Genomic DNA, 15,744 nt, shown 5'->3' with positions numbered 1-15,744 from the left:
TATAATTATGATTTCATTTTGTCTCTCATAAACAGTATGGAACTGGGTTTTGCCCCCCCCCACGATTTTGAGTTTCCTTTAACAGATGAATTTAATTCATTTGCATTATTATCCCTGATATATGATGATCCCTGGTGTATATCATCTTATTTATTGTTTTCACTCTATTTATTTATTTATTTATTAAATTTATTGAAGTGACACTGGTTAATAAAATTATATAGATTTCAGGTATACAATTCCACAACACATCATCTGTATATTGTATTGTGTTTACCTCCCAAGTCAGGTCTCCTTCCATCATCATATACCCCCTTTTAACTCTGTTGTACCACACCTCCTTCCTTTCCTTCCCTCTGGCAATCACCACACTATTGTAGGCAGAAGAACACAAGGTAAGATTTTCTTCTTTTTTTATGGCTAAGTAATATTCTCTTGTGTAACTATACCAGAGCTTTTTTCTCCACTCATCTACTGATGGGAGCTTGTCCCCTAATCATTAGAGAAATGCAAATTAGAACCACAATGAGATATGACCTCAAACCTGTCAGAATGATGGTCATCAATAAATGGCAAAGATGTGTTGACAAGGGAACCCTCATGCACTATTGGTAGGAATGCAGACTGATACAGCCAACAAGTGGAACTGCCTTATGACCCAGCAATTCAACTTCTGGATACACCCAAAGAAAACCGGAACACTAATTCAGAAGAATATCTGCACCCCTGTGCTCATCACAGCATTATTTATAATAGGCAAGATTTGGAAGCAGACCACATTTCTTTTGTTCTTTCTTTTTTGTTCCTGTTCTGCCCCAAATCCTATTTTGAATTTATGCATTCAACTTTTTTATGTGCAGTCCGTCTTATCAGTAAAGTCTAATGCAAGTAGCAGTCATTAAATCATGTGAAGTTAAAAATATAATACTGAGACAGGAGCAGGGGAGGGAAGAAGAGGAGAGTGGGGAGAAAGAGAGAGAGAGAGGAAGTTCAAATTTTGCTGCTTTTTAATCACACGAATTAATTTGTAAACAATTAAAGAAGAATGCTACATCATAAAAATTTTCAAAGAATAACTTGTGTGACATATGTTTTTATTTTAATCCCCACTCAAATTCATGCCTAGAGGAACAAGTGCTGTATCTGGATAAATGGTTCGTAAAACAGCTGTATTCTTTTCATTCTTGTGTTTCAGGGACAAGCTTAGAGAGATGCACAGCAGTCGTCTCCAAATCACAACCAGAAGCTGTGCTTTTTACACTCAGCAGCAGCCGTTTTCAAAGAATGGAACCTACCGTGCCCAGAAGAACAAAATACCTACTGGATTTTTATTCTGCATCAGCAACATAATTACTCATTTGTATTTTAAGTAAGTTTCTTTTTAAAGGTCCCTGTGTGTGTAGATTTTGGAAGGTAATCAGATCTTCATAGATAGGGTAAAAATAAAATATTTTATGCATAAAAGCTTCTACACAGATATATTTGGTTGTCCATATTCGCAAGTAATTTGTAATGTGCTATAAGAAATGTCAACATTTAGCTGCCATTCAGATGCAAAGATCTAGTCACCTGCACGGGTGTGACTGCAGAACAATTCTTCGTACCTTAACTCACGGTCATGAGAGAGATGGTAACTTTTGTACATCTAAGGGCTTCTTAATAAAAGGGTAGGAATTTGTAGATACGGAAATCAAAGAACCATCTCATGTCATTAAGAAAACTCAAAGAACAAAGCCATAAAAAATGAGGAGTATTTAGCTTAAAGCACCCATGATAATCCTGAACCAATCATGTACATCCATTTAAAAATTTTATATTTAATTAACAGTGTTTCCTTTAAATAAACACAATTTCTAACAAAACCCATCATTTTAAAGAGCTGTGAAGATGTTCCCACTAAACTCTGGTGACTGGGTAAATCTACCTGCAGCAGTGTCTGCTGTCCTTGTCCATCTTACATATCCCATGGGCCTTAGTTGGCTAACAGCCATGAATTAGGAATGCATGGCTTATTTTGGGAAGTCACATGACTCCACGAAGCATTTAGGGTGCCCTTTGGTGCACTCTGATAAAGCTGAGCAGCAGTTCCCCGGTTTGGAAAGAATGATAGCCCCTTGCTGGAGATGACTAAATCACACTTTGCTCATGGGAAAGGAAATACTGTGTGTGTCATTCGCCAACTGGACACAGGTATTTCTTTCAATTCCTGGGAGTTTACCTTTTTCAACTTGGGAAGAGACCTAGAATATTGGTGTATTACTGCATTTATTGGTTGTTCAAATAATTTTTAAGTTCTAGTATTTCCTGCAAAGAATCCTGAATTGTTAGATCCCAGGTCTCCCAGGCACATGCTGTTGGCTCAAACAGACTTACTCTGCATGCAGAGCCCATCAGTGCAGTTCTTGGACTGCAAGACCAGACCGTCGCAGTCCTTGCCTCCATTCTTGGGGGCTGGCGCCGTGCACTCCCGCCTGCGCCAATGTGTGCACTCGGTCCCACAAGTAGACCACTTGCTCCAGGAGGTCCACCTGCCATCCACTGCCACAGAAGAAAACCAGTATCAGGTCACATGGACAAGGAGTCTCTTGAGACACGAGTTGCTGAGTTCAAGTACCCACACAAAACCAGATGGAGAAAATGGGCCATGGAGGAGTACTGCATTTATGTCAACTGCTGGGAGTGGAGCATGCTCTGGGCACATCCACTGGGCTCCGAGAGCTCTCCTTACTAGATGTGTGACTTTTTACTCACTGACCAAGCAAGGCAGCTTAGCGGGACACCCAGAAGCCAAAGTTGTCACTGACAGCCACATAAAAGTAAGTAATAGTGGTGCCCCTTTTTCTATCAAAGGGGAAACCTTTGGATTTTGTATTAAAAACTAGAGGGCTTCCTTTTAGACCCCAATTCCTTCATGTATAGTGTCATGTGGGCCGTGCAAGTGGACCTACATGGGGGTAAGGAGAAAATGGTGGTAGTGTGGGGAAGAACTCTGCCTAAGTACTGACTCATCCAACCGTCCAGCCACCTATCCATCTGTTTACCCTTTATCTCTGCTACCTGTTTATCTAAATATCTATTTATTTATCTATCCATCATCTATGTGTATCCTATACACTATTTTTATTTTATTTTTTCATCCAGGCTAACTGATTTCCTGAGATCTTCAGCACCTTCTTGAAAAGACTGTTTTCCATTTACTATTTGATGATTCCATTCCATTATTTTATGATGTATATACATTTGTATTTTTATTTGAAAATTATATTTAGTCATTTTTAATTTTCTGTTGTGATTCAGCCATTTAGAACCGACTCCTTTTCTTCCTATTTTTGGTGGCTGACTTGGCAGTAATTTCAATGCTCATGAGCTGAAATATCTCTATTTAAAAACAATTTCATTTTTTAAGTAAAAAAATGTAAGGTGAATTTCATTAAGGTCATATTTTAAAATATATTCTTTAAAGGTTCTTTACATTAATAGAATAAAAATATTGACAAACACTCAAATTTTTTCCCTGAAACTCATAATAATTATGATTATCTAGAATTTAATGTAAATAATGTTAAATATAATTTGTTAAACATCTAATGTACATAGTATCCTATACCTGCTGTTGATAGAAATAATATTATTTTAATAGTTTACTTTATGATATCATATTCAAGTTACTGTGTAAATATATTATGCTAGTATGTATAGCGACATAAACATGTGCACATGAGAAAAAATGGAAGCATTAGTACTTCAATCACACAGAGCTGCCTATATATGCAGCTCCCAGCTATCTGGAGAAAAGGCCTGTGCTTTGACCTAGCCCATCCCAAATCTCACACACATGTCTGTTTCAACTCAAAATGTTCCATGTATTTTTAATAGTGGGAGTTGCTGTCTAGATAAAATATAGAACAGTACCAGATAAAACACTGAAATTACAAACCTAGCTAAGTGTCAAAATTTGTTCCATAAACAAAAGCTTTTAAGGGTTCGGTGTAGCATACTGTTTTGATATTTGGAAATTAACACAAGAATATAAAATGGAGACAACGTGTTTCTTTTCAGTTCATTTCTTCAACCCATCTCTGAGAAAGTTTGTATGAAAGGATAAACTAGACAAAAATTAGGCAAAATAAAGGGAAGTAAAAAGACTATTTCTAAAGAATGAAACTGATAATACAATAGCTACCTCAATGGAGTGCACTAAATTTATGAATTAGGTCAAACACCATTTTAGCCTAATTTTCCATTTATTGATTAGGCAGTTTGGTGAGTTTTGGTTGTGGTGGATATTAACTTCAATTTACATGGGAATGAGAGCAGGTGACTGTAACATAACACAGCACAGAAGGATGCTAGGAGGCAGAGAGATGCGGTGTTGGCAGGTAGCTCACAGAACAGGGGACTGACACAGGCAGACAACGACGCTCTGACTGCACTGCATTTTTCAGAATCTGTTACTCCGGTGTCACAAAGCTTAGGCTTCCTTTTAATTCATTCCAAATGTTTTATTTGCACTTGCCCAGAAACCAACACCAAATATCTAATATTTCAGTCTAAGACATTTTCTGAATCTCAGCTCCTATTAATGTCTGTGGCTCTCTGGAGATCAAGAGTTGGTATTCCTGAAACATGTGGCTTTCAATGTTGTTCAAAACTCTTGAATTACAGAACCTGTAATCTTGGCTCCAGCAGTTTTGTTTAGTGGTAGAGAAAGAGTATATTTATAAATGTTTAATCTCCTGTTTTGTATTATTTTTCATGTCTAGATAATAGTTAAGTACTCTTTTGGGGGGAAATATTTGATTTACCAGCAATGTCTGCATTGAATGATATGATAAATTTAAATAATGTTTATTACACATTCAGTGAAGGGTAAGGCTTTGTGTATATCCCTTACGACACATTTCTAGAAGGGGAGGAGACCTTTGGAATGAGAGGTTGGTTTATTTACCTGGGCATAATGTGGTACAGGCTATCTTCTGCACACTCTGCCCTTCGCAGAAGGCGCCGCCGTTGAGTGGTGCTGGGTTGGTGCAGGTCCGAGTGCGTTTCTGGTACCCACGGCCACAGCGGCTGTTGCACACAGACCACTCCGTCCAGGTGGACCAGCCACCATTTACTGGAAGGAGGAAAATAATAAAATGTAGATGGAGCGTATGTGTGTGCACACACAGACACACAGACCACACACGGCACAGAAACAGAAGGTTACCTCCCCAGTGACTAGACAATTCAAAGCTAGAAGGGACCTCAGATATCATTTCATTCCCAGTTTTATCACAGAGCTGAAGAATCTAAGCATAGAGATAACTAAAGTGAATTTAAACATTTACTCATCTACTCAAAAAAGTAAATAGAATTTATGTTTCCCTTTCCCTGGCCAGTGTTCTTTTTAAAACAAAATATATCCCCTTGCCTAGTCAAGCTCCAAAAATTACTTTTGACAGCTTATCTCAAATAATAAATGTTTACATTCTTATGCCAAGGCTGTAGGTGGGTCTGAAACATGGGAACTCAATAAAATCATTTTGTCTTTTCTTAATAACAGATGATTAATTGTTTTCTTTAGCACATGTAAACTTTAGAACCTTTTAAGGAGTTTTAGTGGGTTTTATTAACCAACCATTGAACCTGGTTAAAAAACAAAGTCTTATGTTGCTAAAAAACAAAGTCTTATTTTTCACTAACTGATTAGCTGTCTGACTGAATTGGCAATTAGTTGCTGTATTTGAAATGAACACCTATTTGTGTATAAAGGCTAATTATGGTGTTTGCTGGAGATGTCACCACAGATGAGATTATAAAACCTACACTCTAATCCTGTGGTCTTTATTTACCTCTGAGATCTCACCTTAGAAATTACTCTGACCTATTTTAGTACTTTAAAAATGTGAGTCTGTGACTTTTGTTGTAATTGAACAGCTTCTAACAAGACTTATTTGCTGGTCGGAGGGACATGACACAACTACTATACACACACGCCTCCTGAGAGTAAAGAAAAGTGTTAGCCATGCAAGTGATCCAAATCTTCTATGTGCCCGTCACATGCCTTGCATCTACTTTCCGGAAACCTGCGCATTTGGGAATAATCATGCATGTGTTACCTTCAAATATATACAAACTCAGACAACAGTATTTTTTCACAACAGAGTTATTTTTTATGTAAAGATAATTAAAAACAACTCTAATGTTCAACAATAGGGAAATGGTAAATGAACCATGTATGTTCATGTGACTGCCTCCTGGGCAGTCATTAAGAGTGATATTGTAGAAGTCTATTTAGTAATAAGTGGATATTTCAATATCATGTTTTGAGTCAAAAGGTATTTATTTCTCTCATTTTAAAATCTTATCTATGCATAGAAAACATCAGTACTATACATATATATCACTCTTTTTTAAGGCTATCTTTGGATGACAAGATGATGAGATTAATAGGTATTTTTTTTCATTGGCCATTCTGTACTTCCCAGATTTTCTGTAATGGACACATATTTTCAATCTAAAAATGATACTAGCAAAAATAAGTCTAAATACTGCTTCTAAAATTAAAATCCTTGTTAGATGTATGTGTTTTCTGTGGACTTCTTGAGAGCCCAACCTGTAAGACTTGGACAATTTATGTATGTGAGGCACTAAAATGGACAAATAGTTGGTTGATAAACAGACTCTTCATGTTTCAAAAAGCATCTTAACCTGCCCAACATGACAAAGCTCCAAATGTTGTAGAATTATCCCTACAAAATTTCTTACTACTGTATTGGCAAGCTGATTATTTAGGGTTATGTATACACGTGCTGCTCTGCTAGAATATTCATGAGAAATAAATAATCACAAAATTTTAGAGAAAAGAAAAGTTTTTGGAGATCCTAGGCTTATTCCCTTATTTTATGCAGAAGGTGGCAAGGGCTCCAAGCATCCTGGTTAAGTGACCAACAGAAAGTCAGAATTGGTCCACAAGAACCCAGACCCCTAGTCCAATGCTGTTTTGACCTCAAAATCTTGTTATTTACACTTGATCCTTCCTAAAGACAGTCTTTGGCTTGTAATTATTGATTACTTATGATCGTTGGTTGTATTTATTGGATATTGGAAGTATGCCCTCCATAGGAGAAGAGATTTGCATGTGTATGAAAGAATCCACGTGACATATCCCTGCAGAGCCTGCCTCCATTAGTTATTTATTACCAGCATGTGCTGGGATGTGCCCCATTTCTCTTTGGCATTTCCAATGCTGTTAAGTCATTTAGTTTAGAAAAAGACCAAGAGTAAGAAACATTTCATTGTGACTTAAGAAAGCAATTGCTTACAATTCAACATAGTGATTAGCATGACTGGAAAATTAAACCTCAGAGTTAAAGGAATTAAAGAAAATAGTATGCATTTGTCCTGTGATGAAAATGGTAGTTTAAAGCATCACTATGATTCAGCCTTTGGAACAACACAGCGTTTTCCATTCTCAGAACTCTCTACAGCACGAGGGCACATCCGTCCAAATGGTATTGTCTTCTACAAGTGCCCTGAGCCAGACATTTGCTGGTGGCTGTCACTCCTTCAGAGTCATCCACGTGCTAAGGCCCCTGGAATGTCACTGAACACTGAAGCAGCCTTGAAAAGCTTCCTTATGTTCTAAATGGCAGTCATGTCATTCAGGAGGTGGCATAATCTCAAAGTCCTTCAGGGGGTTGTTCAGTTTCCTCTGAGACGATGACTCATCAAGAACATGAAGACCTACTGTGTGTCAAAATCATGAGAAATGCATACATTTACAGAGTTGACTCAGTGCATAAATGAGCTTAAAGATTATGTAGCTGGAGAGAAGGAACTACTCATAAAATGATTAGAAAACCACTGAGTTCTAAACCAGACAGGGAGATAAAGCATAAATCATACGTCACAGCAAAACTGGGTGGGGAATGGTTTCCTATTTCAGCAAAAATGATAGGCTTAGAAATGAGACAGATTAGGAAGGGCCAGAGAGTGGCAGGGAAGATTCTAGAAGATGTCATGATGTTGAACCTTCTGCATGGTTAGGAGGAGAGCCACAGGGTGAAGGCAGCGCTTTCTGTACTCTGAATGCCCAGATGGAGGGTGTGAAGCAAGTTCCAGGAGGTTAAAGTTGCTGTGATGTGTGTGGGGAACAAACATGTCAGGTCCAGTTCATCTGAGGCTTTGCAATCACTGAACTGAACTAAGGTTCACAGAAGTAGCAACAAGCTGCTTTAAGGATCTTTTCTCCAAATTCACTCTAGATCTCGGTGTTCTGGGGTAGGGAGAGGGGAGGGCTTAGGAACGCAGTTGCACTTAAGTAGATTCTTCACTTTCCTATAAACTGACTGACAAAGAGCTAGGCATTTCCAAGTCTAGTATTTCTATGGGCATCTGGGAGGGAATTAAACCTCACTCTCCACATGAGAAGCTGGAAGAGGGCAGTAACCCACTGCAAGGAGCCTTGCACTTGAAGTTTTAAAATTAAAATGAGATCTGCACTTTGACGTGAACCCGATTGAGACCCCGGAAGCTCACTCACCATACACGATGACAGTTGCCGTTGTGCTTTTCCTCTTGGCAACAATATTTTTGGCGACACAAGTATAATTTGCGGTATCTGAGAGGCGGGCCTGCTTGATGATGAGGTTGTGATCGATGGTAATGTAAAAATTCCGATCTTCTACAGGATCGATTATGTCTTCATTTTTCAACCATTCCACCTGAAGATGCACAAGACAAATAGGTAATTCCCCGGTATGTATGCCCTGACACCTGCCTGTCCTGATTGTGTTTTGCGATATGTATAACACTGCTCCGTGCTGTGAACTTCTGCAAACGGGGAGGAAGTAACTTGCTGAGGTCATGTGAGGTACCTATCACTCACCTGCCAAACATGTTGATTCTGTCGGTACTGTGGCATTCTCAAATGTCAATGAACCCACTGAGTAATCCAATGTTCAAATTGTTTTCACTCTGCCCTGCAGGCAGGAACAGGGAATGTGCTGCTGCCAGGTTCAGAGCCCAATAAAAAATAATAGGCTGAGCATTTCAGACTCAACTCAAACGTTTTGCCGTTTCAATTGTTTACTTTTGGCATCCTACCTGTAGCCATTCAGAAAAGAGTATAAGAAATGTTTTAAAAACTCGAGAGGCATCTTACGCCCTTTACAAATAAAACAACATGTCGATGATTTATGTGTAGACTTGCTGAAACATATGGGTTAAATTTCCCGGAAAATGCACTTATTCTAAAATGTTGTAAACACATATTTGGAGATGTATCTAAGCCAAAATAGTTGAGGAAAAAAGATCTTCTACGAACTCTCAATATAATCCACACAGCATGTAGTCATACCCAAATCTCTCCTTTTGTGTATCGCTAGCATTAGATCTCTGGTTTATGGTTTGCTTCTGGGGAACCCGAACTCAGAAATGAGTGCTCAAAATTATTAAGCTACATTTTTTCCAGTGCAATTACTATCAATTTAGCAACAGCAATGTTATCCCAACAGAATGAAAGGAGGGAGATATATCTGTACAAGCTTTCCTATAAAGAACAAACTATTTCTTGTCCTGTAAATTGCTTCTTATTTTTCCCCTCTTATACACAGGTTTTTTCCATAAACAAAACGACATTGATATTTACCACATTTAAACCTTCCTTATGTGTTTAGTGTGGATGCGAATACAGGTAACCTTTAGCAGTAGGGAGCCGATAGTGTTGCCATTTTCAAAATCTTAAGAAGCTTCTCTCGCACCACAAGAGGTCTGGAAATTAATCTCTAAATCTGTCAGTGGGCTTGGTACTGCACAGCTCTAAATGAAATCTAATGCAGCGACTCTAAAATAATGCCCTTCTAATCTGTAGAAGCGAGGCCACGATTTAAAGGGAACAACAAAAACCAACCACAATCCTGAAAAAAAAAAAGTATGAGAAAGTAGATAAAAGCAACTCTTTGTAATCATGTAAATTTCGAAACAGGAAACCATGCTTGGCATTTACACTAATGGAAGTGAGAAGGAGAATGGAATCCATGCAAAGCGGCGGAGTTTTAAAACATGCATTTTGCTTTCGAATACAGACTGCACATTCAGTCAGGGCCACACTTGAATGTATTTGATCAGATACTCGTACTTGCTTGACCTGGATTTTCTCCAAGCATGGCCCTATGCGGGTGGCAATATGATCCTGCTGGCAGTGCAAGGGGGAAGGTAACAAACTCCTATTGTCGGAAAGCTACAGTAATTGAAAGGTGACATTAATCATTTTAATCTAATCTTTACCTAGGGTATCTACACCATTCTGCAGAAAGTTTTCCACTCGAGAAGGCACTGTTGGGTTCCCTTGAGCTGGCCTTGGATCCCTTCTACTTGAGTGTGTGTCTGTGCTCTCTGTGCTTTTCTTTCAGGAACCTTATACCCAACACTGTTTTCTGAAGGGCAGGCATCAGGTTCCCGGAATCGGCCTGGAAGTGCCTAGAGGTTCCTAGTTTACCCCGCAACTTCCCCTCCACATTGTTGCACAGGGGGCAGAGAGAAGCTTTAGGAAACTGGCCAATCCCCATTGAAATCTGAGTTGTTACTCTCCAGACTACCCCTGCGGGGATTAGGTTGAAAATACCGCCTGGAGATGTCCCCTGAATTCACGTTCTTCCTGGGCATCCCTTTTCTCTCCTGCTTGCTCTGCCCACTCCAGCCTTTCCTGGGGAGTGCACTCTTAAACACCACGTGTAGTCAAACCTTGGCCTCATGGTTTGTTTCTGGGGAGCCTGCCCTAAGCCGCAACTGCTCAAAACTACGGTTTCTTCTATGCATGTGATAGCAGTTAACAACAGTAGTGTTCTCCTGATCAGAAATGACATCAAAAGTCCCAGGGGTTCCTGAAAACCGCTTGTTTATTTGAGGAGGTTATTGCAAGGAGGAAAGAGACCAATTGGAACACAGTTGACAAAAGATTCAAAAAGACTTAACATGATTATTGAGTATATGGTCTTTACTCTTCATACATGGCTGCATGTCCCTTGGGTGTTTCTCATCAGCCTTGGAGCAGTCATTATGGCCTGAGCTCCGAGGACCCCCAAGGAGTCCCAGAAGTTCTGGGGAGGCCTCAGAGCTCTGTAGGGACTCTCCCTCCTCCATGAACTCTAACTTGAACCAGAAAAGCTCATCTTTGATCTGCTTTCTGCATTAGATTCATTTGTATGAGGCTTTGAAGTTTGAAGAAAGTATCTAGAACATATCTCTAGAAATGAAGAGAGGAGCCCAGGACTTCTCCAGTTTCTGGTGAGACCCTTCCTCTCTGCTCTCCCTGCCCCGATCCTCCCAGGCATGCCCCCTCACCCTGCTCTGAGACCATCTCCTCCCTCCATGAGACGGGTCATTGTCACTCCTTCCCATCCTAGAGTCTCCGTTTTGCTCTCCCCTTCTCTATCACCACCCTCTGAAATTCTCAGAACCTTTCCATCTGGCCTTGGAACACACTAGTGCAATCCTCCAAAATTTCCATTTTTTTAAAGACTGTTTTCTTCACTCTTCTCTAACTAAAAATCTAGCTCCTCATGAAGTTAATGTTTATTCTGGATTCCTCTGAGATGGGGTTTGTTCCCCAAACCCCACATACCACTGTGCCTGGAGTCCCAGGCAGTTTCCTCCTGGTTCTGCATTGTCTATTCCACACCTTTTTGTGCAAACACCTTTGCTTCAAATCTCATGCCATCAGATTATGTGACCTGATTCCTATATATATTTTAAGTCATCTACAGATCTCTGGATTCACAGCCATTTTATCCAGCACTTCTGTTATAATTTCTGATGATTTTAATAACAAAAGATGCCATTTCAACATCTTGGCACAGTTCCATACCCCTTCCTCCCACAGTGATCTTGACTTTAAGTCACTTACACGCCAGGCACATGGTCTAGGACAGAGGTTTTCAATCCAGGCTTCAATCCTGCAGAAGGACTCGGAGAACATTTATAATATATCAACTCTAAATCCAACCCAGAGAAACTCTGAGTCACTCACTGGTCAAGACTGGTTGAGCATCAGTATTTTTAAACTCCCCTTGGGGCTGTAGTTTACTGCTAGGACCAAGAAATAACAAACGAGATTGTTGCCTTTCAAAAAACATCCTTGAAACAATAGTATCTATGTTACCTGAGACTTGATAGAAATGCAGAATCTCGGGCTCTCTCCCACACTAGACTTACTGAATCAACATGTATATCATAATAGCACCAGGGGATTTGCATGCACCTTAAAGTTTGAGCAGTACTGGCCTAGCTCTTGTCTTTACCACTAATTGCAACCCCTCTTAAAACTCAGTTTTAATCATCCTCTTTTTTCACCATTTTTGTCTTTCTTGCTTATGCTCTCTCTAGAACCCCTATGTTAACAAACCTGCACCAGCACCTTTGTCTCTCACCCCCTCATGTTTCCTTCCTTTTTACCGAGCACAAGTTCCAGTGTCTGGAATCCCTTGCATTACACCCTTGGCTCTCTCATCCCTTCCTCACTTCAATGTGCTCCCCTGCTCACCATTCTGCTATCCCACCTTTTTGTCCTTGCAGTGAAAAATGGACGTGGGCTCATCTTATATTTGATAGTGGAACTCAAGTGGGCCCTTACTTCTGCCAAAAAATCATACTGTATGTCCATTGTCTGTTCCCTGTCCCACACTCCCAGAAAGCTTTTTCACACTTTCTCATTTCACCTTAAACACTACCTCCCCCTCCATCCTCATTTTCAGCTGATGATCAAGTTTCTCCACTGCTGAGAACACTGACACTCCTACCTTCCAAGCTCCCACCACCCACCTACCCACCTCTATTCTGTACACTCTTTTGTTGCTGGCTCAGCTGTCTGTGCTCCTATCTGTCACCTTTATCTGTACTCTGCATCTCATCGCCTTCCTCTTACTCAGTTCTCTCTCTCTTAAATCATTCATTTCCCCTCTCCACTGAATCATTTCCATTAACATGCAGACATGCAGTTATCTTCCCAACTTAAAACAGAATCTCTCCCACTCATTTCTGCCTCTATTACCCCCCCATTTCTCTGCTCACCTCACAAAATGCCTTAGAATGGTTGTTTATATTCACTTTCTCCAATTCCTTTCTTCTTGATTGCTACAGAATCTACGCTAATCTGCCTCCACCTCCACCATTTCACTAGAGCTGCTCCTTTCAAAGTCAGCAATTAAGTTCACTGTTAGATGTGCTGTTGAGTCGGGGTACTCTGCCTCCTTTTCTCAGTAGCAGTTTCTGACCCACTCGGTCCCTCCTTCCTGCTGTCTTGCTTTTTCTGGACATGGTACTCTTTTGGCTGTTGTCCTTCTTGACCCCCTCCCCCAAGGTTTCTCTGGGCTGAGGTCTATTCCCTGTGTGGGGTCTCTCCTTGGACTTTTCCTTTTTTCCATCCATATTTACTTCCTTGATGAACTCATCCAGTCTCAAGCAAATGGCTCCTAAATTTATCTCCAGTCCAGACCCCGCCCCTGAACTCCAGACTCATATATTCAACTGCCTTCTTGCAGCTCCACTCGGTTGTCTAATAACAACCTTTTGAATTGCCCTTCCAAACCTGCTCCTCCCACGGTCTTACTGATGTTAGTTAGTGCCAGTTCCACCCTTCCGGTTACTTAGACAAAACCTCACACTTGGCCAGGACTCCTCTCTTCCCTTCCAGTTTGTCCCTTTAGGGCCAGAGAAGCATACTGGAATCCAACAACTCCTCATACCCTCACTGCCATTCTTTTTCTGGTTCAAATCACCATCATTTCTCTCCTGGAGGATTACAACAACTTCCTGTCTTACCTTCTGCTTTTCCCCTTGGCCTTCAGTAGTGTATTCTCAACAGAGTAGAGTGATTCTTAACCCTAAGTTACGTCATGCTACACCTCATCTCCCACCCTCTAGTGGCTCCCTGTCTTGCTCAGTGTCGAAGCTAAAGTCCTTAGATGGACCCAAAGGCCCTGCATCACCAGGACTCCTGCCCTCTCTGAGATCACCTCTTTATAGTCATGCACCTTAATGACCGGGATGCATTCTGAGAAATGTATGTTAGGCAGTTTCGTTGTTGTGCATATATTACAGAGTTCACTTACACAAATCTAGATGAAATGGCCTACTACACATGTAGGCTAAATGGTATAAACTACCCCTAGGTTACAAGACAGTATGCCAAGTTACTACACAAACAACACGATATTAAATCAAGCACAAGAGAAAAGGATTCAATCAATAGATGCAGTAAACACGAGATGTATGAGGCTGCTGCTGGTATGACGTGGCATACTGTTTTATGGCAAATACTTTTTGTAAGTAGAAAGAGTATGCTCTAAAATAATGATAAAACTATATAGCATAGTAAATATATAACCAGTAACAGTTGTTTATAACCATTACCAAGCACTATGTGCTGTACATCACTGTGTTTGCCGTGTTTTTACATGACAGGCTGCACTGCCACACGCCCGTAGGTAATACATTGCACCACAACACTGTGATGGCCGTGGTGTCATGAAACGATAGGAATTTTCTGACTCCATAATAACCTTCTGTCATAAATGGGGTGCATGGTTGACCTAAACGTTGCTATATGGCGCATGCCACACTCCTTCCCTGTCTCTGTTCTCTTTAGCACGCTGGCGTCTTTGGTGGTCCTTGCGCATCTCGGGCGGGGGTTGGGGGCGGCACTTCTGCCTTGGTGGGCTTGAGTCTGCTGGTGTGCCTTCCTGGAGTAATCGCTCTCCAGTTATCTGCGTCGTTTGCTTTCTTCTCTTCCTCAGGTCTTTACTCAGACATCATCTTTTCAGCGAGTCACGTCCTGACCAATCTTTAAAACTGCAACCTTCCCCTATGTCTATGTCCCCAGTTTCTCCCCATCTTTTCCTTTATTTTCTCCATAGCACTTAGCATCTTGTATAGTCTATATTTTACTTATGCTTTTCGTTATTGTTTCCTCCGCCAGAACGTAAGCTCCATGGACTTTGGTCTGTTTTTGATCATTGGTCTATTCCTGGAGCCTGGACCTGGAATGTGGGAGGTGCTTACTTAGTATTGCTGAGCCTATGAACAACTAGATACAGTGGGATCAAGTCTGTTCACACACACACACATTTTCAGACCTCTATAAAATTGGTGCTTTAACTGTCAAAATTAATATTACATGTATTTAATAAGGGCCATCTTAAGCACCCCTTCTCACTAAGCTCTGTTTCAGATTAAGAACACAAATCTTCACTGACTAAGGGAAAAACCTTACAGAGGCGGTCTGGACAACACATGGACTCATGGGAGAAATCATGAGACCAAGGAGGACCCCTAGAATTTTGTTGGGAAATGCTCAAGATTTCTCTGCCATTTATGAGGCCGAAGTGTCCTGTGGCCAGCTTTGAAAGCTTTCAAAGACATCTTTGAAAGTGGCATACCTCTCCAGCCCACATTATACCTATATGTTTGCTAGAAATTTTTTAAAAAAAGTGTTTGAGTAATTATTATAGGTGTTCATCTAGTAAACACAGAGTCTAGGACAGGGGTGTCAAACTCATTTTCACTGGGACAACATCAGCCTCGAGGTTGCCTTCAGAGGGCCAGATGTAATTTTAGGACCGTGTAAATGTAACTACTCCTTAACAGTTAGGTGAGAGCTTGGTGTTGCTGCTGGGTAGAAACCAGGTGCTGGGGCAATAAAGTGAGGTGGGGGGCCGATTCAGCCTGCAGGCCTTTGGTCTAGGAGATCACAGTCAACCTGAG

General features: G+C 40.6%; 1 protein-coding gene across 1 annotated transcript in view; it reads right to left on the bottom strand.

Moving 5' to 3' along the window:
- The window catches only part of UNC5C (unc-5 netrin receptor C), a 215,534-nt gene that overhangs the window by 57,899 nt on the left and 141,891 nt on the right, over positions 1 to 15,744 (bottom strand). Inside the window, exons 6-8 of the mRNA XM_037046158.1 lie at positions 8,528 to 8,708; positions 4,949 to 5,116; positions 2,374 to 2,538 (exon numbers count right to left, since the gene is read on the bottom strand). Coding sequence (XP_036902053.1) covers positions 2,374 to 2,538; positions 4,949 to 5,116; positions 8,528 to 8,708 — 514 coding nt within the window. The remainder of the gene's footprint in view (positions 1 to 2,373; positions 2,539 to 4,948; positions 5,117 to 8,527; positions 8,709 to 15,744) is intronic.

Source organism: Sturnira hondurensis, unplaced genomic scaffold (assembly GCF_014824575.4).
Source record: "Sturnira hondurensis isolate 20B ecotype Veracruz unplaced genomic scaffold, ASM1482457v3 Scaffold0004998, whole genome shotgun sequence".
NCBI classification, from domain to species: Eukaryota; Metazoa; Chordata; class Mammalia; order Chiroptera; family Phyllostomidae; genus Sturnira; species Sturnira hondurensis.
This window is presented reverse-complemented; position numbering and strand designations above follow the sequence as displayed.